Source organism: Rhineura floridana, chromosome 21 (assembly GCF_030035675.1).
Source record: "Rhineura floridana isolate rRhiFlo1 chromosome 21, rRhiFlo1.hap2, whole genome shotgun sequence".
NCBI lineage: Eukaryota > Metazoa > Chordata > Lepidosauria > Squamata > Rhineuridae > Rhineura > Rhineura floridana.
Window position 1 is genome coordinate 18,654,550 of NC_084500.1, and position 25,890 is coordinate 18,680,439.

At 50.2% G+C, this 25,890-nt stretch overlaps 2 protein-coding genes and 1 pseudogene across 4 annotated transcripts in view; 2 read left to right on the forward strand and 1 right to left on the reverse strand.

Annotated features, from left to right (window-relative positions):
- Nucleotides 1-24,340, reverse strand: LOC133374420 (uncharacterized). Of its 3 annotated transcripts, XM_061605337.1 has the most exons (6): nucleotides 24,149-24,340; nucleotides 23,060-23,248; nucleotides 15,578-15,671; nucleotides 13,595-13,750; nucleotides 11,800-11,881; nucleotides 8,904-9,901 (listed from the first exon to the last, which is right to left on the reverse strand). In XM_061605337.1, exons 1-6 carry the CDS (start codon nucleotides 24,219-24,221, stop codon nucleotides 9,815-9,817), a joined length of 681 nt encoding a protein of 226 aa, XP_061461321.1. In that variant the 5' UTR covers nucleotides 24,222-24,340; the 3' UTR covers nucleotides 8,904-9,814. The 3 variants fall into 3 exon arrangements, 2 of the variants coding, with proteins under 2 accessions (XP_061461322.1, XP_061461321.1); XM_061605338.1 differs by lacking the exons at nucleotides 8,904-9,901; nucleotides 11,800-11,881 and adding an exon at nucleotides 1-72 and having other exon boundaries at nucleotides 24,149-24,338; XR_009759889.1 differs by lacking the exons at nucleotides 8,904-9,901; nucleotides 11,800-11,881; nucleotides 23,060-23,248; nucleotides 24,149-24,340 and adding exons at nucleotides 18,100-18,240; nucleotides 22,813-23,023 and having other exon boundaries at nucleotides 13,424-13,787.
- The window catches only part of SSH2 (slingshot protein phosphatase 2), a 124,138-nt gene that overhangs the window by 30,553 nt on the left and 67,695 nt on the right, over nucleotides 1-25,890 (forward strand). The window contains exon 2 of the mRNA XM_061605339.1: nucleotides 11,681-11,724. Within this exon, the coding sequence (XP_061461323.1) occupies nucleotides 11,681-11,724 (44 nt within the window). The remainder of the gene's footprint in view (nucleotides 1-11,680; nucleotides 11,725-25,890) is intronic.
- On the forward strand, nucleotides 12,782-12,900 carry LOC133374551 (5S ribosomal RNA; annotated as a pseudogene).

A 25,890-nucleotide genomic window follows, 5' to 3' on the forward strand; every position in this document is an offset into this window, starting at 1 on the left:
TCCCCTCACACATTAAGGTGTGCATCCTAGAGGACGAATAATGTCGTATGAAGCATTACTTCGATGGGACAACTAAATGAAGAAAATAAAAAAGAACACAAACTCTGGCAAAAGAAATGCAAGAAGACAATAAGGGATGCTAAAAAAGAATTTGAGGAGCACATTGCTAAGAACATAAAAACCAACAACAAAAAATTCTATAAATACATTCAAAGCAGGAGACCATCTAGGGAGGTGATTGCACCCTTGGATGATAAGGGAGTCAAAGGTGTACTAAAGAACGATAAGGAGATTGCAGAGAAGCTCAATGAATTCTTTGCATCTGTCTTCACAGTGGAAGATATAGGGCAGATCCCTGAACCTGAACTAACATTTGCAGGAAGGGATTCTGAGGAACGAGACAAATAGTGGTAACGAGAGAGGAAGTTCTAGGCTTAATGGACTGACAAATCTGACAAATCTGACAAATGGACTGACAAATCACCAGGCGCGGATGGCATCCACCCAAGAGTTCTCAAAGAATACTGTGTACAGTTCTGGTCGCCTCATCTCTAAAACGATATTATAAAGTTGGAAAAGGTTCAGAAGAGGGCAACCAGAATGATCAAGGGGATGGAGCGACTCCCTTAAGAGGAAAGGTTGCAGCATTTGGGGCTTTTTAGTTTAGAGAAAAGGCGGGTCAGAGGAGACATGATAGAAGTGTATAAAATTATGCATGGCATTGAGAAAGTGGATAGAGAAAAGTTCTTCTCCCTCTCTCATAATACTAGAACTCGTGGACATTCAAAGAAGCTGAATGTTGGAAGATTCAGGACAGACAAAAGGAAGTGCTTCTTTACTCAGCGCACAGTAAAGACTCAGCAAATTTGCTTCCATAAGATGCAGTAATGGCCACCAGCTTGGACGGCTTTAAAAGAAGATTAGACAAATTCATGGAGGACAGGGCTATCAATGGCTACTAGCCGTGATGGCTGTGCTGTGCCACCCTAGTCAGAGGCAGCATGCTTCTGAAAACCAGTTGCCGGAAGCCTCAGGAGGGGAGAGTGTTCTTGCACTCGGGTCCTGCTTGCGGGCTTCCCCCAGGCACCTGGTTGGCCACTGTGAGAACAGGATGCTGGACTAGATGGGCCACTGGCCTGATCCAGCAGGCTCTTCTTATGTTCTTAAATGATTGCAACTCTGATCAGGTGGCCCCTTTGCTAGAATCTAAACTGGTTCTGCCAAGGCAGCCTGTGGGTCGCCGATCTGCCTCTCCTGCACTCACATAACTGTCCTTGCCATGAAACTATTTAACTTTAGTGCCGTTGATACACCTGGTGGCTTATAGCATAAGAAGCAAAAAAAAAAAAAAGGAAGGAAGATCTCTGGTTGTGGGACTGGCTCATTCACTCCTAGTGCAGAGGGATGGGAGATTTGCAGCCCTTCAGAAGAAGGTGCTCATTGCTCCTCTGTGTGAGTCGGTGCCCTGGGCTTTCTTCTTTCAGGCACATGCAGAAAAGGAAAGCAGTTGGCTTCACTTGAAGCAGACCATTCTTCCTCTTATTTTGAGCTCCCCTCCCCCAAAAGGAGGGAGAGTTCACTTTTGGAGTGTAAAAGAATATAAAGCGCACCTCGCAAGTTTAGTTCTGGGAAAGGCTAGGCATGAAACATGGTTGTGTGGGTCTTTCCTCTGGCTCTTGGTGTTTTTTTTAAAGAAAAAGTCAGGATATGATATGTTGGGGTGGGAAAAATAACCCCTCTTCCCTTGTGACTGTGTGTGTCACTCACAATCTCCCCCCTCCCCTCCCAATGCTTTTCCCCCACGGAAGAAAAAGATACTGAATCCTGTGGGGAGAGAAGCCACTGGGGAGGCTGAATGGCTTTAAGCAGCTGTGGGGGTGGGGTTGTTGGATTATTTCAAGCGCTTCCGCTGGTCAGTCTTGCAGCCTTTCTGTGGATGCTTATGGATAAATGTTAAAATAGCTCAGGTGAGGTAGGTGGGGAAGAAAGATGAGGCCGCACATCCCTATCAAAGTTCGAGAAATGCTGGTGTAAGGCTCGGATGCAATTGAGGACGACGGCCGGAAGGGTTAAGCAAGAGCTTCGTAGAAAAATGTGGCTTCTGCAGAGGAAATAATAAATTGTTCTGCTTTAGATGTGGTTGGAGAGAAACACTTTGCCAAGCATCTCTCTGCAGCACCATTCCTCCTCCCTCCCACTGTTATTTTCCTCCGCTGTCTGGGCTGGATCATAAGCTCTTTACCTGGCCTTTGTATGTTGCTGGTGCAGTAATAATGGCATAACATAGGAAGCTTCCTTATACCGAGTCAGGCCATCAGTCTATCCAGCTCAGCATTCTCTACACCAGGGGTGGGGAACCTCAGGCCTGGGGGCCAGATGTGGCCCTCCAGGCCTCTCTGTTTGGCCCCTGGAACTCTCCCCAGGCCACACCCATCACAGGCCCTCCCTCACTCTCAAACTGTTTTTGCCTGTCTGGAAATGTGTCCTTGAACTCTTGACAGTGCTTGCCTGAGTGGAGGACAGAGAAAGGAAATTTACATTAATTGCTCTGCCCGCTTTTGCCTCTGGCCCCACCCACCAGTGGCAACCGGCCCCCAGAAGGTTGCCCAGAAAAGAATGCGGCCCTCTTGCCAAAAAGGGCTCCCCACACATGTTCTGCACTGACTGGCAGCAAAGGCTCTCCGGGTTTGGGGTGGAGGTCTCTCTCTGGAGATGCCACCAAGGACTGAACCTGGGGAACTTCTGCGTGCAAAGCAGGTGTTCTCTTACTGGGCTCCGGCCCCTTTCCTTCAAGATGGGTGTGCTCTTATCTGCATCCTTGCCTGCATCTCCCTTGTGTGGTTCATTTAGCAAGGCTAGGACTACCCACGGGTCATGATCCGGAGTGTGAGGCATGTGGCAAAATCCTCAATGGGCTCCTCCCATCGATACATTACGGGCTGGTCATTTTGATGTGCTTTCAAGGGCCATGAAGCTAGCCCCTGGCTGTTGCCATGCAAATAAAAAGCCTGTTGTCAGGCTGTGTAGATAGCCTCTTGTTTGATTGCCACCTCCTTGCTCGCCCGGGTACCTGGTTCAATCAAGAAGAGGTTGGGCTCTCTGAACATATTCCTTTCTCTCTCTCTCTCCTTTCTTTAAATACCTTCGGCTCTCTGCAAATACATCTAGACCGTTCTGTACCCTGCCGTTGCTTGGATACCTGCCTCTCTTTGTTAACCCAGCAGAGCTAGGTAGTAATTTGCTCCCTTTAATTACACCGTTAGAAGCACCGGGGGTTGGACTGGGTGAGATTTTAACCACTAGAATAACAACACGTGGCGTTCTCACACCTCTTAAGGTTTGTTGGCTTCTACACCCCACAGGTAAAATGTTGCAATGTAAGTCCTTCCCCCCCCTCCCAAAATCCCATACCTGATGGAATTGGGCACTTTACCATCAGTTCCCCAAAACGTCATCAAAACAGAGAAAGGTGCCTTGTTCGGAGTCAGACTACTGGTCTGTCTTCCCGTTCATTATTTGTCTGTTTTGCATTTTTAAATGCATTTTTCTTTTTTGGAAAGTAGATTTGTTGCACTTTTGCTGAGGAAGCCTAACTCTCCCAGCATGTGCTTGACCCCCTTCCGCAAAATGCTGTCAGTCTGCAGGTGCCCTTGCAGCGCAGTCCTCCTACCCCTGTCTACTTGGAAGTAAGCCCTTTTTTAATTCAATGGGGCTTACTCCCAGGGAAGTGGGTTTAGGAAGGATTGTCTTCATGTTTCACTTCCTAAACAGGGTCCTGCTTCCTGGAATTTACAGTGTGTGTGTGAGAGAGAGAGAAGTCATTAAGGTCATAAAAGCTTCTTCTGTTGTTTCAAACTTTTCAGTCCCAATGGGATTTTAAAACACACACAAAAGTCAGCGCAGTCCCTGCATTAGGAAAACATGGCCCTATCCGCAGAGTAGTCTTCTCTGTTACAATTCTGCGACAGGCAGGACCCTGCATCATTGACCTGAATGTGCTAATTTATGGCGCAAAAGAATCACAAAGAGTGTGTTGGCAGTCAACGAGTGATGCCAGCTGTTGCTTTTTAAAAAAAGACATTTGTGACCTATATAGGGTGTTAATAAAGTATGTCAGTGGGGGGGAGGGTTAGGTCGGCTTGGGCATAGTGCTACTTATTGAGCATCCGCAGTTGCTTGGTTTCTCTGCAGACTATCAAAAGAGGCAAAGCACCCAGCCAGAAAGGAAGTTGCCGTTCTCCATCAGAGGAATTTCAAGGAGGGAGAGTCCATTGTGAATCTATGCCCGGGGCTCCTACTAGGAGGAAGGGCGGGATATAAATTTAATTAATAAATAAATAAAAATAGAATACATTTATGCTTATCAAAAGATTTGATTCTATCCGCTTAGGGCATGAATCGGGATGAGGGTTTCTTCTCCCATAACTCCAGGCATTAATGACACTAGGCTGGTGCTGTCAGTCACTCCCTTAGCTGCTGCTGTGGATGTTCATTGAACTGAATTGGCATTTGACACCCTGCTCATTGTTGGCAATCTCTCTCTCTCTCTCTCTCTCTCTCTCTCTCTTTCTCTCTCAATATGTAATAGGCATGCTTGAGGAATTTGATCTTTGCAAATTCCATTGCAAACTGACCTTCCTACCTCCTGGAACTATATGCAGGGCTTGGTTTTCCACCAGCTTTAGAGTGTCCCAACTCCCAAATGCCCTGATGCCGTTTTCAGCTCGAAAGAAAGCACCAAAATATGTTTGTGAATTTGCATTCTGAGAGAGAATAAGGTTTAGCAATACAATTGTTAAGCTAATTAATTCATGTAACAGGGCACGAAACCCTCATCCCCCTTCATGCCCCTGATGTGTGGAATCAAATCTCTTTAAGTTTTAATAAAACAAGTTCCCTTCACCCTGGACTCACCCCTTTGAAATTCCTTCATTGGAGAATGACGACTTCTTTTTTGGAATCAGGAGGAGTCTGCTAGCAGAGGGATTTCAATGCTGAGTTTCAAGCAGTTTTAAATTAAAAAATTAAAAAATTGCAAATTGGTGCGCAGATGTAGTGGACTGGTGGTTGAACTCGTGTGAAACTGCCAATGGGGAGGGATCATCAAATCATGCACCTAGCCCAGGGGTGGGGGACTAGAACCTGGTGCCCCCCATGTTACAACGCCAGTCATCCTCTGAACCACTGGCCGTATGTTGTCATCCAGCAACACCTGGAGAGACACCAGTTCCTAACCCCTGGCCTGGATCCCTCTGCCACTTTGTTAGACATCAAGGTGCTAAATGCTGCTTTGGTGCAGGCTTACATATGCTGTCCTAATTCTGAGATGCAGCTTGTCATTCTCTTGCGTAAAACTTCAAAAGATGGTCTGAACAGAGCCTAGTGAGGCTAGCCAGGCGCCTGCATGTTTAGGGACATAGGAAGCTGCCCTACCCTGTCGTCAGATCATTGGCCCACCTAGCTCAGGACTGTCTACACTGACTGGCAGCAGCTCTCTGGATTCCAGGCAGGACTCTTTTCCCAGCCCTGCCTGGAGATGCTGTCGGGGACGGAACCTTCTGCATGCAAAGCAGGGGCTCTGCCACTGAGTCAAGGCCTGTGCAATGTATTTTATGCCCAAGCTGAGAGAACACTGCGCTGGCTGGGGCTGATGGGAGTTGTAGTCCAAAACATCTGGAAGGCACCCGCTTAGCAAAAGGCTGCCTTACACACACCAGCACAAACGGTCCAGCTGTGGATTCCATGACATGCTCTCAAGACACTTGGGTGACCTTTCTGCAGTTTCTTTGGCCTGGCAGGGAGTGAGTCTGGGCTTAGCTCGGTCCCTTGGCTGCCCTTCTCATGGGCTGGCTCTGTGGCTAGGGCGTGAACTCAAGGGGGGGGGGCATGGCGGTTTATGTTTTACATCCAGAGGTGAGGACCTCCTGAAGGCTTCCAGTCAACCCGGTGGTTTCCTAGACATCCCGTGTAATCACTAGCCAAAGTATCTACTTTCCACATTAAAAAAAAAAGTTTATTTTTTGTTTCAAATCCTTTTTCGTCCCTCCCTTATTTTTCTTTTGGTATTGTCCTGGCGAGCATGAATTTGACGTGAGCACTGCTTTCTAAGTGGCTCTTTTTCAGCAGGGGTGACTGTGGCCGTTTAATGGTTGGCATTGCCTGTTAGGCAGCACTACCTTTTTCAATTGGGGAGCAGTGGGTAGCAAATACCCCCCCTTTTTAGGGAAAGGGTCATACCTCAACAGTAGAGCTGCATCTTTGCAAAAGGCTCCAGACTAAATCCCCCATGACATCTCCAGGTGGGGCTGGGGAAGACCTTCTGCCTGAAACTCTGGATAGTTGCTGCCAGTCAATGCAGACAACACTGAGCTAGATGGACCCATGGTCTGACTTGGTATAAAAGGCAGCTTGCTATGTTCCTCTGACTTTTGTTTTAAAATCAAGGGCATCTACTTTAATGCCCCATACCCACTGAACAGGAAAATAGGTGAGAGGGATTCATTTCCCTGCTATACTTGCTCTCTCTGGTCACTAAAACCAGCCCAGACCAGCGAGAGAGCCTTTCAGTCCTCTGTGGACCCCCAGCAACCATCTGGAGCCACCTCTGTCCTCCGCCTTGTGTCTGCTTCCCTCTAGAGGCATACCCTAAAATTGCACACTGTGGCTATGGCTGGGGAGTTGTTGGATCACATCGGCTGCTGTTTCCTGCACGGTCTGTGAATTATACAGACTGGGACGAGTCCCAAGGAAATTCCAAGGGAAAGATGTTTCCCACACACACCCCGCAGAAGCTTCCATGCAGTATGCGCTCCATCTGAAGATGTGCATGTCCCCATGGAGCACTGCGGAGGCCTGGACTAGAGAGCAGGTCTCGTTCTGATTCCATTCTGGATTTTGTAGGCACTTTTGTGTCCTGACCTTCGTTCCTGCTGCCGGGGGTTGAACCTGGAGCCTTCTGCATGCAACGCAGGGGCTCCACCACTGTTTGTTTGTTTCTCTGTTTACTTGAAAGCAAAACCATATATTTTTTTAAAAAAAGATGCACGAGCCCCCCACCTCCCTCCCAAAAAGCTGATTAAGACGCTAAGGAAATTGCCTCATTACTGAGTCAGACTATTGGCCCAATTGGCTCAGAATTGCCTGCTCTGACTGGCAGCAGCTCTCCAGGGTTTCCGACAGAAAGTCTCTCCCAGCCCTACCTGGAGATGCCACTGGAGGTTGAACCGGGGAGCTCCTCCTCCTGCGCACAAAGCAGATGCTCTGCCAGTGAGCCAGGGCTCTTCAGCTACTTCTTCCTGACCTGAAATGGTCAAGTTTCCAAATATCTCCGTTCCTCGGGGCTTTGCGTGGGAAAATGGAGCGCTCTGCCTTATCTTTCCATGACCTCTCCTGTAGCTGATGCCTATCTCTGGTGATGTGTGTGTGATAGAGAGTCCTTCCTGGCCATGCCTGCATTTTGAGAGCGTGTAGGACCCAGATAATTAAAATGCTCTGCATACTCCCGTAATTTTTCTTTGGCCTCTCCTGGTTGCTCCTTTCTCTGGCTGGAGGGTTTGTTGCAACGTCCTGCTCGTGCTGCTGCTTGCTTGGTCCAAGGCAGAAATGATGAGATCCACATTCCTGGGTTGACTGAGAGAGGCATGCTGGACTCCGACAGCCTCTCGACATGACTTGCGCGGGGGGCTGTGTCCTCCTCCATGTGCTGTTGGTTGATCCAGACGTTTGTGTCTTTAAAAGGATTCAAGGATGGGCAAGTAGGTTCAACGCTAGGCCTACTCAGAATAGACCCATTAAAGTTGGGTGGTTCATGACAGATGCTCTTGGAGGTCACTGATTCATAGGGTCGCCATAAGTCATAATCAGCTTGAAGGCACATAACAATGTTAATAGACATGGCTAGCTTAGGTTCAGTAATTTCAGAAGGTCTACCCAGGTTAGGACTTAGTTGAAGACAACCCCATATTTTAAAAAGTCATTGTGTCTTAACCCTCCTTTTGAAGATAAAGATTGGGATGTGTTCAAATTTAAAACAAATTTGTAGGAGTGCAGTAAAGCGGCCTTTGCCAACCTGGTGCCCTCCAGCTGTTTGGACCCTGGCTCCCATCCGCCCCATATGGCAGGCAATGAAATCAAAAATTTAAGAGTGTAAATCTCTTCATTTGCATCTGGGAAAGGGGCAGTTGGAGGTGCTTTTGGACAGGCAGTTTTGGGCTGGGATGAGCTGGCCCCAGGTCCAACCTTTCATTTATTTAAAAAGCTTGTATGTTGCTTTTCACTTATAAAAGTTACAAATCGCAAAGCAGTTCACAAAACTTTTAAAATCAATAAATGGCAACCCGTACAATTTCCAGATAATCTTGCTTCTGCTACAATCTTAAGCAAACCCCTATTCTCTCAGCCCACCTGTATTTGGCTACCAGCTTGGATGGCTTTAGAGGAAGATCGGACCAATTCAGCGAGGAAAGGGCTACGTTCTACCTCTGGTGTTGAAAGAGGTACGTCCCCGAGTACCAGTTGCTGGGAGTCACATTGCTGCACTTAGGCCCTACCTGCACGCTCCCAGTGGGGTATCTGTGAGTTTCCAGAGAGGCATATCATTGACCGCTGTGAGAACAAGATGCTGGACTAGGGGGCCTGATCCACTTAAAGGGTTCTTATGTTCTTAAAAGTGGAAGGCCAGTGATGTGAGCATAGTGGGAGTCATACCTTCCCTTCTGCGCTTTTTGGGATGATGGAAGAAAAAGCCTTGCCTTTTCTGCCTCTCATGCAGCCCAGAATGCTTTGTGCCACTGGGCATGCGCTCAGCTGGTGGAACATTTTGACACCTCGTTGTGGTAGCTGGGGCTTGGCGGCTGGCGGAGGGGAAGACGCTTACCCTGCCAAGTGTGAGGCCTAGTAGGGAGTGCTGCCCTAATTTTTGGGGGGGGGGGGGAATGGCGTTTTTTTTTATATCTGGGACGTGCTTCACTGCTTTTCCCTTGCGAGAGGGAGGGCTAGAGTGTGTGTGTGTGGGAGAAACCCTCACCAGATGTGCCTGGCTGTTCTTGGCCTTTTGGGAACATGCGAAATGCACGTTAGATCCACAAGCTGGTGCCTGGAAGGCTGGGTCAACTTTGGATAACCTGCAGTTGGTGCAAACATGTGGCTGGAATTTGACCGGGTGCAGGCCCCTTAGGAGCACGTTGCTCCTTGTTGGCTGTTAGTTGGAACTGAGCTCAGAAAGAAAGGTAGCTGTTGGCTTTTCGTTTGTTTATTTCTAAATAAAGCCCTGCACAGCTTAAGGCAGGGATGGGGAACCTGCGGACTCCCATCAGCCCCACTCAGCGTGGCCAATGGGGAGGCATAATGGGGGTTGGAGCCCAATGGCATCTGGATGAGTGTGGGTGCCTGCAGAGACCTCAGGCTTCTACTGTACAAGGCTGACAATCCCACTCGGTTCCCACCCCACACACACACACTGTTTTGTCTCTGGCCCTGCCCGCTACTAACATGTGGCCCTCAGAAAGTTGCCCATGAGGGAATGTGGCCCTCGGACTGCCAAAGCATCCTCGACCCTGGTTTCAGCACTGTCTGGGATGGAAGGCATTTTCTTTCACTACAGAACTACTCTTGCACTCGACTCTGCTCAGGGAGGAAAAACGGAAGTCCGTTCCTTGCCAACTGTGCACAGAAGATGCTTCAGCATGTCGTGGCTTTGTCTTCTGGTGTGCGGCGCTCCTGACCTTCTCTGACATGTTTTCTATTGCTTCCTCACGAATGCGTGCGCGTCCCTTTTTCCCACCCTTACTCTTCCGGAAGTCGCCAGGAGGTGGCATTAAAACATTTGCAGGAGAATACAAAACAGTTCGCCCTTTTTTTTTTTTTCATCCAGCTGATCAAATCTCTTCCATGTGAGTGAGCCCTAGGAAGGGAGAACGTTTCATGTTTTTTTTAAAAACGGCTCAACGAAAACGGTACCTTTGGGTGCTTCTAGACTATCACCGTTTTGGGATGGGATTCAGCAACAACAAACCAGTTGCACAATTGACATAGGAACATAGGCAGCTGCCTTAAGCAGAGTCAGTCCATCTAGCTCAATTTTGCCTTTGCACTGACTCCCAGGGTTTCAGGGAGGGGGCATTCCCAGCCCTACCGGAAGATGCCGCCAGGGGCTGAACCTGGGACCTTCTGCATGCAAAGCAGGATACTCTACCACTGAGCTACAACCCTTCCTTGGGAACAATTAAAGATGATTGGCTGCTCTTGTGCAACAATCCTGCTCCCCCTACACACACACACTTTTTGTGACCAGGAAATTGTGGGGTAACATTTGCTTGGTCTCTTTTTATAAAGCGCCAGGCACACAGGTGGGACTATATAACTAAAATAATATAATGTCCTCTTGCTAAATGCAGCAAGATCCTGACTTATGGCGACCCTATGAATAGGGTTTTCATGGTAAGCGGTATTCAGAGGGGGTTTACCATTGCCTCCCTCTGAGGCTGGTCCTCCCCAGCTGGCTAGGGCCCAAGGTCACCCACTGAGCTCCACGGCTGTGGGGATTCGAACCCTGGTCTCCCAGGTCGTACGACGTGTATGAGTGCTCTGCATCAAGAATGAAAAGACAGAGGGACAGATGTTTTGACGAGTCTTTCTACCTCAGACCCTTTAACGGGATGTCAAGGACTGAAGCGGAGTCTTTACAGCAGGGATTGGGGGTGGGGTGGGGACGTCTGTGGCCCACCGTGCACTTGGGCCACGGGAACAGGGAGTTGTAGTCCAGCGATGCCTGGGAGGGCAGCCCACGTTGCAGTGATGTTACAGCGTGATCAACGTTAGCTCCTTCCTGCGCGTCTGTAAAAGCAGCCTCACCGGAGAAATGTTATGCCTCGTAAGATGTGCTTAATTGCTGTTAATGCTCGGTAGGAAGGAGAAATGTTTTTGCTGTTTAAGAGGCTGCTTTTAGGGTTGCGTCCAGTGCTAGGGAAGGCCACGGCTCAGTGGCAGAGCAGGTGCTCTGCATGCAGAAGGTTCAGTCCCTTGGCAGCATCTTCAGGCAGAGCTGGGAAAAGCTCCCTGCCTGAAACCCTGGAGAGCCGCTGCCAGTCAGTGTAGACAATACTGAGCTAGATGGATCAAGGGCCTGACTCAGTATAAGGTTGCTTCCCGGGTAGTCCTACTCAGAGTAAACCCCACTGAAAATAATGGACATGACTAATTTGGGTCCATTCATTCCAGTGGGTTTACTCTGAGTACAATGTAGCTGGATACAACCCTTAGATGTTTTTTCTCATTGAATATTATTACACTAATGGATATTATTCTTTAAACTGCTGTATTCCACCCTGGGATTGCTTGTGATGAAGTGTTGGCAGAAAATGTTTAAAATATGTGTTTTTAAAAGAACTACAATATTTATTTATGTATTATATGTATCCCACCTCTTTCTCCAAGCAGTTCAAGGTGGCATATGCATTTCTCTTCCTCCCCACCTCTCGATTTTATCCTCACAACAACCCTGTGAGGTAGGGTAGACTGAAAGAGAGAGGATGACTGGGTCAAGGCCACCCAGTGGGCTTCATGACTGACTAGGGATTTGAACCCTGGTTTCCCCAGATCCTAGTCTGACACTCTAACTGCTGCACCACACTGCCTCTTAATAAGCATCTTAATTTCCTTTTTCCCCCTCTTGTGTATGCAGGAGGCGGACAGCGGGGAGGACGACTGCCGGTTCCAGCCCAGGAGGTACGTGTCTGTGCATTTCTGTACATTTTGGCTGCTCTTGATCACTGTTGTCCTCTACACAGGAAGCATACACACCTTGGAGATGTTGGGGGTTGAACCTGGGGCCTTCTGAACACAAAGGAAGTGCTCCCCCGCCATTCGGCATACAGCCCTGCCCCTAAAAATAAAGCAAGATTCCAGTCCTCATGATTCCTAATAAAGGGGCTGGTTTTAACAAGAAACTCGGGAACTCGCCTTATGCGGAGTGAGACCACTGGGCCCATCTAGCTCAGTACTGTCTATGCTGATGGGCAGGCAGCGGCATTCCAGGGCTTCAGGCAGGGACTCTTTCCTGGAGGAACCCAGCAGAAAATCCTTGGTTCATTCTCCAGCTTATGGTTTTATCCTCCCCCCCCCCCGAGTTTGTAGGGGTTTGTTTTAACTCTGGATTCTCTGCTGTTTTGTTTTTGTAGACCAGGGATGGGGAACCTGTGGCCCTCCAGAAGTCTTTGGGGTACAGCTCCCAGCAGCCAGCATGGCCAGTGGTCAGGAGTGATGTAGTCCCAACAACGTCGGGAGGGCCTCAGCTTCCCACCTGTGATCTCGCCCATTATTGTCTAAATGAATTTATACTCTGCAGTGCTGACCGGGCAACAGGGTTGTGATAAATGGAAATGGAAATGGACTGCCTTCGAGTCGACTTATGGTGACCCTATGAATAGGGATTTCATGGTAAGTGGTATTCAGAGGGGGTTTACCATTGTGTCCCTCTGAGGCTGGTCCTCCCCAGCTGGCTAGGGCCTGCTCAGCTTGCCACAGCTGCACAAGCCAGCCCCTTCCTTGTCCACAACTGCCAGCTGGGGGGCAACTGGGCTCCTTGGGACTATGCCGCTTGCCCACGGCTGCACAGGTGGCAGGACACGTCACCCCTGAGCCACTCACTGAGGGGTGATCTTTAGCTGGCCCTTGACACCCAGGAGATACGAGCGGGAATTTGAATTCACAGACTCTGGACTCCCAGCCAGGCTCTCCTCCTCACTGTGCTATAGCAGCTGTTGTGACAAAGACCCCCCTATATATGTGTGGCCATAATACCCTGAACACGCCCGATCTTTTCTGATTTCGGAAGCTAAGCAGGGTCAGGCCTGGTTAGTACTTGGGTGGGAGACCGCCTGGGAATACCAGTTGCCGTAGGCTTAGAGGAAGGAATTGGTCAACCACCTCTGAATACCTCTTACCATGAAAACCCTATGAATATATCCAAAAAAGATTCATAGGGTTGCCATAAGTTGTAACTGACTTGAAGGCATACAAGAACAAACAATATATGTGTGTGTGTGTGTGGTCATTCGTTCACATGAAATACAGAGAGGGAAGAGGGAGAAAATCAGTCCAGTTCACAATTAAAGGCGAACTCGCCTAATTCATACTTTCTGCAACAATGCACAAGCCAAAATGCAGCCATTTCTCCGAATTCTGCAGTGCAGTTTTCCGTCCAAGTAATGTCTACGAAAAAGGCATGTGCTTGTGTAAGGTCTGCATAAAACTGCGTGCATTCGTGAAAATAACAGAAAAATGCAATATATTAGGGGAAATTGCTATGTAAAAACGTGTGTGTTTTAAAAAAACCTGTATATATTAGGAGAAATTCACACTAATATATTGATGAATTTTCATGGAGACTTTTTTTTAAAAAAAAAACTTCTCAAACTGCTGTGAAAATAGGGAGAACTAGACTCAAGACTAGAAAAATGAGAACTGAAAACGGACAGATTTGCCTATCTCTAAGTTGCACGGCAGGACGTCTGCCCTGCTTGTGCTGTTTTACAAGATGGTGTGGCTGCCCAATCTGGGCGGGGGGGGGGGAGAGATTCATGTATTGTTACCCCACCTCCGTTTACGTTGCAAGATTATGTGCTGGGCTGAATCTTGACATGTGCGCTTGTGAGATAACGATTCTGGCATATTTAAAATACTTTCTTGCCACGGAAATGACTGGCCGCCACTGCTGGGCCCGACCTCTGTCCTGGGATTTCCTCTTCCGATCCTGCAGGGGTGGGGGTGGGGAGAGAGAGAAGGGGGGGCTGGAAAGATAAAAGCAAAGTACTGCGGAGGGTTTTTTTAATCTTTCTTTTTTTGCAGAGTCAAAGAGTTTGTTCTGTAAATCTGAATGAAAGCTTGACTCGCACATCTTATGCTGTTGGGGGGGTGCGAGGAGGGGAACAGGCAGGAGCAGAGAGAGGTCTGGGAAAACAGCGCTGTGTGTGTGTGTCCCATAAGGCATTCTGGGCACCTCCCAAGTTATCTGACCGTTGACATTTCCCAGCTCCCATCAGCCAACACGGCCAATGGCCAGGGAGGGTGGGAGTCAGGAGCCCAGCAACAGCCAGAGGGCAGCACCTTGACCGCCCTTGCTAGAAGATAACTCCCTGCTCACAGCCCTGTGGTGGAAGATGCCACCCTTTTGCTGGCATCGAAGTAAGACAGCTGCCGGTCTGGCTGGCCTCTGGATGTAGAGGAGGAGCCCCATCTTGTCCTTGCTTCTGGCAACTAAATTTATTATTTATTATTATGCAGAGTCAGACCTTTGGCCCATCTAGCTCAGTATTGCCTACACTGACTGGCAACAGCTCTCCAGGGTTCCAAGCAAGGGGTCTTTCCCAGCCCTACCTGGACCGGCCAGGGATTGAACCTGGGGCCTTCTGCGTGCAATTTAAATGACTTTGCACTGAGCTACGGCCCTCCCTGGGTGAACGTAGGAAGCTGCCTTTATACCGAGTCAGACCCTCGGTCCATCTAGCCCAGTGTTGTCTACACTGACTGGCAGCAGCTCTCCAGGGCTTCAGGCAAGGGGTCTTTCCCAGCCCTACCTGGAGATGCTGCTGGGGATTTTGCATGCCAAGCAAGGGGCCTGCTTGAGTTGGGGGTGGGAAGAGACTAAACCACTTTGACAATCTCAGGATGCTTCAGAGTTCTGGTCTGTGTCTAGTTTCATGATTAGCCAAGGCAGACAGAGGGCAAGAGGACCTGGGGGGCCATTTCCTCCATCCTCTTGTGTGGTGTAGAAAGATGGTATGCTCCCCCCCTCTGGTTGGAGAATGTACCTTGGAGTGGATTCCTTCCCCATCTCTGAGTTGGCAAGGCCACTTATCTCTGTTCATTTGCATTCCCTTCTGCGCCTCTTATCAGGACAAGACATCTGTGAGCATTTCTGATCCCCTCCAACCTTGCTGCTGTCCAGGAAATTATACTAGCGCCCCCCTCCAAGAGCAATGGCGAGTCAGAAACTCATCTTGCTTCAAGCAGAAAAGACAACACACATTCCCTTCAAAATATTCAGGCTATCTCTGAGAAACCCATCTTTCCAGCACCGTGTTGCGTCCTATTGATTGCGTCCTCCTCAAGTCGCTGGTGCTAATTTTTCACTACTTGGGCGTAAGGAGAGTGCATGCACTTTGCACATGCCCAGAGCCATTCCAGCTAGGGAAACAGCAGTTGGGAACAGTAGGGGTTCACCTTGTTTGTTTTAGATTTATTAAACTGCTTCAAGCCCAGCAGCTTCCGAAGTGGTGGGCGATAAGGTAAAAACCAGATATGATAAAATGACAACAAAATATTATGGACTTGGTAAACTAAAAAAGCATTACAAACATTTCTGCAATTGTACGGTTAATATTCCCTAAAATGACTGGGCCACACACTTCAGGGAAAGCTTCCTTAAGCAAAAATGCTTCCAGTAGCTGCCTAAACGTCACGATGCAATACACTTCCAGCAGAGGGCTGGAGCTTGCAAAACCAAAAGCCCAGTTTCTAGTTCCTGCTCACAGGGATGGTGGAGAAATTCAGTGGAGTTTGCACGTAAAGGCAAACTTACCTAATTCGCACTTCCCAGAATGATACGCGGAATGCAGCTGTCCTGCAAAATTCGCACCTCTCCGGTTTCTGCAGTGAAGCTCTCCAGCCAGGTCCTGTGTACAAAAAGGCACAGACTCAGGGAATATGTGCATGCAAAGTATCCATGAGTGAAAATAACATACAACAGTGCATTATGGGAAATGGTTTTGCAAAAGGGCGTCTGTCAGGCAACACTGGATGTGCATATCAGGAGGAACTTGCACCAAAATGCAAAATGTTGAATTTTCATGAGAACCTTTGCAGACTGCACTGTGGAAGACTAAACTGCAGAAGGGAAAGACAAGAAACTAACGCTGACCCATTGGCCCATCCTTACATCTGTGCCTAACCCTCAGTGGTGCCGTCTGAGGAGTGGAGCCGCTGAGCAGGGATTTATAGGGCAAGGTGGCCCCTTCCACCACACCAGGCTGTTTGTCAGTCCAACCCAGCATTACTCATCTGAGTGGCAGCAGCTCTCCAGGGCTTGCACAGAAAAAGGAATGATCCATGGCCCAGATATATATATATATTGCCTGGAGAGGGCAGGGATTGCACCAGGAACCTACTTCATGCAAATCAGGAGCTCTGGACCCAAGCTAGACCCTCTTCCTTTATATATACGGAACGTAGGAAGCCACCTGATACCGAGTCAGGCCGTCTAGGTTAGGAATGGGAAACCGAACATGGCCCTCTAGTACTCTCTGCCCGGCCCTCAGGACTCCCCCCAGGCTACGCCCCTTCCTGGCCCTGCTGTGCACCCTTTGTGACTGCTTTCCCATGGCTGGCATGTGTCCTCTTGCTTGCCTGGGTGAAGGATGGAGAGGGGGCCCAAGGTGAGGGTCCTGTCTGTTGCTGTGCCTTCTTTTGCCTCTGGGCCTGCCTACCGTTGGCATGCGGCTCCCAGATGGTTGCTTATGAGGGGATGCGGCCCCCAGGCTGAAAAATGGTTCCCTGTCCTGATTTAGCTCAGGCAGCGGGTCTCCAGAGTCTTCAGCAGGAGCCTCTCACAGCCCTACCTGGAGGTGTCAGAGGACCGAATTGGGTACTCTCCCACTGAGCTACACCCTCTCCATATGAAAAAAACTGTATTGTAATTTATTTTAATTATTACATTGATGTCCCACCTTTCCTCCAAGGAGCTCAAAAGTGGCATACAAACATGGTTCTTCCCCCTCCCAATTTTATCCTCCCAACAGCCCTGTGAGGTAGGTTAGGCTGAGGAACAACGGCAGGCCCAAGATCACTCAGTGAGCTTCATGGCCAAATAGGGATTTGAACCCAGGTCTCCCAGGTCACAGTCTGACACTCTAACTGCTATGTCACACTGCCTGGTTAATGGCTTGTGAGACTCAGAATGGATTGGCCTCAATAGCATTGCTTATACTTTCTGGAGGAAAGTTTGCAAATGAAATTCAAGGCAATAAGACTGGAATTTCTTTAAAATCTTGAAATTCTACAACACCGCACTGTACCTCCAAGCCCAAAATCATCTTTTGGGCAAATTAACCGTTTCCAATTAGGCTGTCTATATAGAGGCCCCAGTATCGCTCCTTAGCAGACTCCCTCACTTGACCATACAAATGCAAGATGGATTCAGGGGACTCTGCTCACGCTACAGATAGCTGAACTTTCAAAAACAGCTTTTATATTATCCAAATGGGTGTGTGACAGGAATAATAATTTTTAAAAATGAAATATAAAACAGGAATTGATATCCAGTCAGAAACAGCAATAAATATTTGTTGGTCTGATCTTAAATGTCCATGGTCAACATTCTGTCACACTCTAGCGTGACTGGGGACAGAACCCGGGGCAGAGCTGTGTTGGCTTTGTGATCGATGCCATTCTCATAGGAACAGTCTGGTGTAATGGTTAGAATACTGGGCTGGGACCTGGGAGACCAGGGTTCAAATCTCTTCTTGGTCATGAAGCTCACCGAGGGACCTTGGGCCAGCCACTGTCTCTCAGCCAAACCTACCCCACAGGCTTGTTGTGAGGATAAAATGGAGAACCACGTATAAGCTTCTTGGAGGAAAGGAGGGATCTAAATGTAGGAGGATTAGTAATAATAATACAGCAAAATATAAAGTTGCCTTGTACCGAGTCAGACCATTGGTCCACTTAGCTCAGTATTGTCTGCACTGACTGGCAGCAGCTCTCCAGGCCTTCAGACAAGCAGTCTCTCTCAGGCTTACCTGGAGGTGCCAGCGATTGAGTGAGAAAAAAAGGATTACTTGCGTGCTTCACAACGGAAGCTGTGCGCAGGACTCATTAAAGCCCCCCTTCTCCTTTTCCGTAAGACCACTTGGCCTAAAACTGCCCAGCCGCGAGGTCTTGGGCAGAGAAGAAGGTCGTTTCCAGCCCAATGGCCGATATATCCTTTAACTGGCAGCCTCAGCAACTAGACCTGGCCGCTTGCCCACCCCAGTCTGGAGCAAGTGCCTGCGCTGGGATGATGCGTCACCGCAGCGCTGGGTTTTTGCCTCGGAGTTAGAGGCTCACCTATTGTGAATGTTGGCTGGAGATATGAAGCTGTATTCGTTCCAGTGGCCGGATGGCATCTTAATAAATCGGGTGCGACGTCTTCAGGGCTGTTCGCAGGCATCGGCTAGAATGTTAATTAGCCGGAGCAGGTGGCAGGTGCTGGTTTTGATTTAATTGTTATGGAGAAGTGTGTGCCATTACGTAGTGGCTGGGTTTTTTTTAAAGCCCAGCAGAGAATTGCAATTAACTATAGTTCATTCTGCCCTTATCTCTGGAAGCTGTGTAATTTGGGGGGATGCTGCACAGATGGACTTCTGCCTGGCAAAACTGGCTTTTCCCCCCTTCCTGGCAGTATAGTTGGGCTGAGATCTGAGTTACCTTAAAGCAGGGATGGAGAGCCTGCGACCTTCCAGATGTTGCTGGGCTCCCAGCTCCCATTGTCTCTGACCATTAGTTATTTTGTCTGCTGGAACTGATGAGAGTTGGGAGTCCAGCAGCATCCTCGGGATTGGGGGGGGGGGAGGCAGAGGTTGCCCCCTCTTAAAGGGAAAGTGGACTTGACAGTCCTCAGATAATGCCCCGGTCCTCTTGCCAAAGAATCGCATTTGCACTACTGGTTAAAAACCTTCAATATTCAATAGAGAGCTTCGACTATGGGGCGGTATATAAGTTTAATAAATAAATAAATAAATATTAAAGTGCTCGCTGACAGCAAAGTATTTTAAAAGCATCTGTTGGTTTGTTGATTTGTGCACAGCCTAATAGTGAGAGGGAAAAAATGTGGGTGACTTAGGAAGTAGCTGGTAGGCTATGTGTCTCATATCACTTTTGGGGAGTTAGGCAGGGCGGCTGTTACACTTGTCGTTCCTAAACAGCAGATCTCTGGCCAGTTTCCAAGACAGCTTGATGTGATAGCCATCTTAGCAGCCATTACTGACTTCCATAAAATATTTACACATGAGGGGGCACATCTGATGTCTGGATTTTTCCCCCCAGAAGTTGGGAGGAGGGTGTTTACTAAAAAAATTACGTGGGGTAATTTCAGTAAAAATCTCTTGTGTATTGGGGTTTTTAAATAAATAAATTTTGAGATCTTCCTCAAATTCCAAATGAAAATAAAATAGTTAAATTGGGAAGAAGAAAACCACCACAACACACACAATTTATCCTTGGAAGGGAGGGAAACAGGAGAGGTGATCTTTTCTAGCTGCAAGTTTGAGCCAAAGCAAGAATTTGCCTGCTGGCTCTCTCCCCCTCCCTGGTTTCCTATGACCTTTTGCCATCTTGTTGTGTAGTGTGTATGTGGGGAGTGGGCTAGCCAGTCCCACCATCTGCTTGCTCTCTCTTCATGGCAGGGAGGTACCAAGGAGAGGCATAGCATGCTGGAAAATTCAGTTCTTGACTTCTTAAAGTAAAAAAAAGTGACAGAATTTCAGTCTTGCTTGGCTGCCCTCCCCCATCTTGTGTGGTAAGGGAAGGACACTCTGTCCATGCCTAAAGGCAGTCTCTGGCCACTTAGCCCTACCGCCTACCACTGAGAACACGATTTGAGGGCTGGGCCTGGGCTCAGGCTCTGCTGGAAAAGATGAAGCTGGGAACTAGGAAATGTCGCACCCTCTTAAAATACCAGACCGGTATTGCTGGCGCGCAGGGAAACATCATCTTTCAGGACTCTTTGCTGGGCAGGAAGGAAATCACCAGCTAGGCAGAGTGCAGGGTTTGGTTTAAAGCAGACGTAGAGGGGCTGTGTCGCCCTCCAGAGGTTGCTGGACTCCCAGCAGCCAGCATGGCCAATGGTCAGGGATGATGGGAGCCCACCAGCATCCAGAAGGCCACACAAGTTTGCCAGCACCGCTTCCGTTAATATTAATAAAGACTTATTAATATACTGATTCCCAAGCACTTATGAACTAAAGCAGCATGGCAGACCTGCGTGGCCTTCCTTTCGGATGTTGGTGGGATCCCATCATCCCTGACCACTGGCCATGCTGGCTGCTGGGAGTTGGAGTCCAACAGCATCTGGGAGGGTCCCACAGGTTCCCTATCCCTGATCTAAGAGGCGGCATTGCCCCTTTTCCAGGCCAGGATGCCTCTTCTACTTAAGAGGCATTCCTCCATCTCTGGCACGAGGCAGAGGATGCTGCTGCTGCTGCTTCGAGCAGGGCTGGGGTCCATCTGTGGCCCTTCCGCTGTTGCTGGACTCCCAACTCCTATCGTCATCCTTGACCATGGGAGATGGAGTCACAGGAATCTAGGAAGCCGCCTGGTACTGAGTCAGGACATCTAGTTCAGTATTGGCCACACTGACCGGCAGTGGCGCTCCAGGCTGGGTGCTCTACCTGGAGATTATACTTCTGTGTCACTGAGCCTTTCCCCGGCTGGAGGGCCACAAAGATTTCCCCGGGACTGAATTAAAGCCAGGAAGGGCCCGCACATCCACTTTCTCAGCTACCCACCCAGCAGGCAAGCTGCTTTTTCTCAGCGATGCACCCTCCTTGGCAACCGCCTCCCTTTTTTTGCAGCAGGAGCCTATCAGGTGCAAGTGGCTAATGCCTTGCAAGTCTTCTGACAGGGCTTGAGCGCAACTGTGGTGACCTCCTCCTCCTCCTCCTCACAGCCCTCCCTTTTTGCCTTGGGTCCTAACAGATGCTGTGCAAACAAACGGACGCTCTTCCTTTCCCCACCTGTGACACAGAAGACTCTTCTTGGAAGTTAGATGTTTAAGAAGCTGGGGGGGGGGGAGAGAGCGAGAGGAGTGCAGCTGGTTTTTGTGGCCATACCTTAATGCAGGGTGGGGGTGCCTGTGTGGTCCCTCTGATGTTAGACTCCTAACTCTCAGTGGCCAGCACAGCCAATGGGTCAGGGCTGATAGGAGGTGGAAGCGGAGCCTGTGGGGCCCCTCCCCAGATGTTGCTGGACTACAGCTCTCGCCATCCGTGAGCACTGGCCATGCTGGCTGCTGGGAAGGGGGAGTCCAGCCACTGGTGGAAGATCCAAGAGGCATACCCCCTCTCTCTTGGGGAGGTGCCTCTTCTACATAAAGGCCTCTCTCCATCTCTTGCATGCAGCAGGGGCATGCTGGGGGACAGCTGTGGCCCTCCAGATGTTGTTGGACTCCAGCACTCATCCGTTATCCCTGGCCGCCGGCCCTGCTGGCTGTGCTGGAGGCCCTCAGCTGTCCCGCTGTCCTCATAAGGTAAGAGGAGTGCCGCTGTCTCAAGACAGAGCAAGGTCCAGCTATCCCAGGGACTTGCTTACAGCAGCAGCCAGCCACTTCTAAGAAACCCACAGGGAGGCTAACAAACTTACCAGAAGGTAGACTGCTTTTACACATGGAGGCTCGCGACAGGTGTTGTGCCACCTATAGACTACAACTCCTCCTCCTTCAAGGATTTGCCTAATCCCCCTTTAAAGCCACATTCTCGGGGAGTGCGTTCTGTAAACTAGCTGTGTGAAGAAATCAGTCCTTTTTGCCTGTTTTGAAGCCTCTGCTAGTTAATTTCACTGGGTGACCTTGGCTTGTAGCGGGATATTAAGTTCTCTCCCCCCTCCCCCCCAAAAACCTGAGTCATCCCATGAAAGTGGATGGTGGGAGATTCAGAGCAGCCAACCTAGAAAGCCGCGTTATGCCGGGTCAGGCCATGGATCCATCTAGCTCCGTGATGTCTGCACTGACCGGCAGCGCCTCTCCAAGGTTTCAGACGGGACATCCGCAGCCCTCCCTGGAGATGCCCTTGGGGGTTGAAGGCAGCGCCTCTCGTATGCCAAGCAGAGGCTCTGCCAGTGAAGCAACGCCGCCCTTTGACCCGGGAGGGGGCTTAACGTACATGGCGCATCATCATCCTCCTAGACTGGATTGCGCTCCCCACAGCATGTAGCGGGGGCCGCCACTTGGACGGCTTTGAGCGGGGGGGGGTAGACTCATTCATGGCGGCGGCTACTACCCCCCTCCCCGTGGCTAGTAGCCGCGGTGCCCATCTGCTGCCTCTGCATACCAGCGCTGCTCGTGGGCTTCCCAAACGCATGCGGTTGGCCACTGCGGGGAAGCGGATGCGTTGGGGTAGGGACTCTTGGGGGCGGGGGTCTGATCCAGGAGGGCTATCACTCTGTCCTCGCTACCCCGGGCAGGCCCTTCCGGGGGGCGCCCCAGCCGCGCCCCTTAGAGTCGGGCGACACTTTTGCTCCCGAGGACGCCGCGGCCTTTTGTCGCCTTCAAGAGCCGAGGGGAGGAAAGCCGCCTCCGCTGTCGGGCCTCTCGGGCTCGGCCAGGTGCCCGCCCCCGGCGTCTCCTGCTCCTCGTGGCCGGCGAGAGACCCCCGCTGAGCCCCGCCCCGCCTCGGGGCCGGCCAAGAGGCGAGGTTGGGCCGACTTGCTCTTGCGCACTGCGCGACGCGTCCGGCCCGCGGGGAGGGAAGGAGGGCGGGCGCTCCGGGGACACCAGAAGCCGCTGCCGGCGCCGGAGCACAAGCAGCTTTGCCAGCCAGCGCCTATAGCCTCCGCCTCGCCTCTTGCCCTTCCACTCCCGGCGTGCGCCGTGGCGCTGCCCGCCTTGGCCATGCGCCGCGCTCTCCGGCCGGCTCCGGGCAGCCCCCTATGACCCTGCGCGGTCTCCGGCGGAGACAGCAAGGCGGCGGCGGAGGCAGCAGCAGCAGCTCCCCATCCGCTGCCCCGGCCTGCCCTCTCTGCTGCCGCCGCCGCCGCCGCCGCCCCCCGTGCACGATGATCCCCTACTTCTCCGACGACGCCGTCATCTCCCAGAACGCCATCAACCAGCTGTGAGTACCGGCCGCGGCGGGGAGGAAGTTGGCCCCCGGGGGGCTGATGCGGATTGGGTCGCTGCGTTCTGGTTCCAGGCACCGATCGAGGGCGGCTTCTCTGTCCCTCTCTCTCGCACTTTTTCCTCTCCTTCCCGCGGGCCAGCCCCAGCGGTGCCTCCGGGAACGGCAAGGGGGAAACCTGTTGATTCCTTCCCTCCTACCTTTTTTGCCAGCTTTTTCAGAAGTCGTCTCGGGTAAAGAAAAAACCAAAAGAGTAGAGGATACTCCGGGAAGTCGAGCCTCTGATGATTCTCTCTTCCCCCCCATTCCTGTTTGGGGGGAGGGAGAAGAAACTGGATTCTCTGATCGGTTGAAAGTGCCGCCGCCGCCCCAGCGAAAATTCGTGCGCCCTGGGGATGGGGCAAAAGGCAGGAGAGAGGGGGAATGGGTTTGAGACAGGCGACTTCGTGACGGGGAGTTTGGAAGCGAGTTTGCTCAGCCGTGTGTTGTCTCGACTTGCCTTTGCCAACCTGGTGCCCTCCCAGATGTTTTGGAATGAAACTCTGCTGGCTGGAACTGTAAGTCCAAAGCATCTGGAGGGCGCCACATTGGCAAAGGCTGGTCTGGAGGATTTTTCTCCTGACCAAAAAGAGAGAGAGAGCTACCAAGGGTGGCTGTCAAGCAAACCCCTCCTCAGGAGCGCTCTTTGGCGATTTTAGTTTTCCCCCTGAGCGATCCTGCTTCTGAGTGAGTCTGCCTTAGCTGAATGGGCCGTAGCTGCCTAAGCACCAATGGGTGGCATTCAGTGCTGGCTCTGCTCAGAGTAGAGCCCTTGATATTAATAGGCACGACTGACTGAGGTTCATTAATGTTGATGGGTCTACACTGAGTAGGATTTGGCTGAATACAACCCTGTGCTTTTTTGGACTGTAACCTGCGTGGTTCCAAAGGTTTGTGCTTGGAGCCCAGTCGAAGGCCCAGTGGGCCCTGGGGATTAACCTCACGGAAGCATGGTCAGGACTGTAGCCCTGGCAAGAGAAGAGGAGGGTTATTTCCTGCTCTCAGACAGTTGCTTGAGGATTTATCATTTCCCCAAAACAATCCAGAGGGCAGGTTGGATGGCATCTGAGAGGCTTCCTCGAGGGGAAGAGCACGGGCTTTATACGCAGAAGGTGCCTGATCCCATCCCTGGCATCTTCATTTCTTAAAAAGGATTGGCTAGTAGGTGATGGGAAAGAGCCTTCCTGTGACCCTGGAGGGCCACTGCTAGGCAGAGCTGACAATATTAGGCTAGCTGGTCAAATACTTACCTGGTGTAGGGAAGCGTCCTATGTCCCTAAAGCGATCATGGCAGGGGCTGGTGGGATTTGTCATCCAAAACATCTGGAGGACACCAGGTTAGCGTATACCATAGGGCCACAGATAGCCCTCCATGTCTCTCTCTGTCTGGCCCTGGAGACTCTCCCGGAGCCACACCCCCTCTTCCTAGGCCACACCTTTCCACAGTCCTGCTTTGCACCTGCCTTTAATGTCTTTGCCTGGCTGAAATGTGCCCTTGCACTCTGATAGTGATTCTTGCTTGTTTGAATAGAGAGGTACGTGTGGGAACTAGTGAGTTGTACAAAGATAAAATTTACACTTGTTGCTCTGTCCCTTTTGCCTCTGCCCCCCCTTAACTGGTACAGGGCCCCCGAAGGGATGTGGCCCTTGGGCCGGAAGAGGGCCACCACCCCTAGCCTAGGCTGATCTAGTCTGATTCCTCTGTGTGTTGACCAGAACTTAAGCAGACCTGATGCTTGAGGCCTCATCTGCACGATACATTTAAAGCGCTATCATACCACTTTTAAATAGTCATGGCTTCCCTCAAAGAATCCTGGGGACTGTAGTTTGTTAAGGGTGCTGAGAGTTGTTAGATGACCCCTCACAGAGCTACAATTCCCAGAGTTCCCTGGAAGAGTGAAGAGTGGGCAGTTAATAATAATAGTAATGTTTTGTAATCTTGCTTGCAAATGATTTGCCCATTATGACTGATAATAATTTGCAATTTTGCTTGCAAATTTTTTGAAACCACACCAGAAATGGGAAGCATCCAATGATAGATGGGCCAAAAGGAGAAATAATTCTCAAAGATACAAAAAAAAATCTTGATTTTGACAAATTGCCCAACACTTTTTGGCCAAATGGCCTTTATCAATAGCTTATCTAAAGCATAATCATGCAACAGTTAAACATTGGTTATAAGGTTTGGCATCTTAGAGAATTATTTCTCCTTTTGGCTCATCTTGCCTGACCCCCTTTAAGCAGGTTTGGAGTTCTCTCTTCTGGGCTGGCCTGGCTGTTCTTCAGCCCTATATCAAATATCCAGGCTTGTTGTTAATTTGAGTTATGTTTGGTCTGCCTGTCTTATTTCCGTGCTCTTAATTTCCTGTGCTGGGGGGAGCGCGCACCCTTTCTTTCATTCGTTCTTTCCTTTTTCCACTTGATTTGGTAAAAGGTACTGTGGTTTCCCTTTACTGCGTCCCAGCACACGCCCTTTCCCGGACTCACAAGAGGGCCCTGTAACTCTCTCCCTGCACCTATAACTCCAGGGGTCCTTTTCTAGCCTGCTTCTCAAATGGTCTTCCACCCCTGCAGTGCGAGGGGTGGGGAAGCGGAGCGATGGGCTCCTGCTGTCGACTCTCCGGGAATAGCTACAGAAGAAGTTCCAAGTCAGCTAAATGAGCTTGTACAGTTGCAGGGCCTTGCAGAGCGGTCTCTGAACAACAATGGGACCGTTGCCAGCCTTAGCGGGGATGCCTTTTAATACCGTTCTTCCCCCCCATGCAAAACCCCATCAGTTCAACCTCTTCCTCAAACAAAGCCTTGGCGATTAAAACACTAGTGTCTGGAAAACAAGCTTTGGGGCGGCTGTATGCCGTTGATTGCCAGTTCCTGGGAATTGCAAGTGGGGAGTGTTGCTGTTTTGCTCCGGTCCTGCTTGTGAGCTTCTTCCCATTGGGGCATCTGGCTAGCCCCTGCGAGAACAGGTTGCTGGACTAAGTAGCAACTCCTT

Bases quoted from the DNA above. Each gene is read 5' to 3' on its own strand.
- LOC133374420 (XM_061605337.1), bottom strand. From the start codon at position 24,221: ATGTTTTGGATGACAAATCCCACCAGCCCCTGCCATGATCGCTTTAGG. The intron at 23,249-24,148 runs GTAAGTATTTGA...CCCCATCCCCAG, and splicing joins AGGACGCTTCCCTACACCAG to GGCGCACGAATTTTCGCTGG. The intron at 11,882-13,594 runs GTGGGGTAACAA...CTTTATTTTTAG, and splicing joins ATCTTGCAACGTAAACGGAG to GGGCAGGGCTGTATGCCGAA.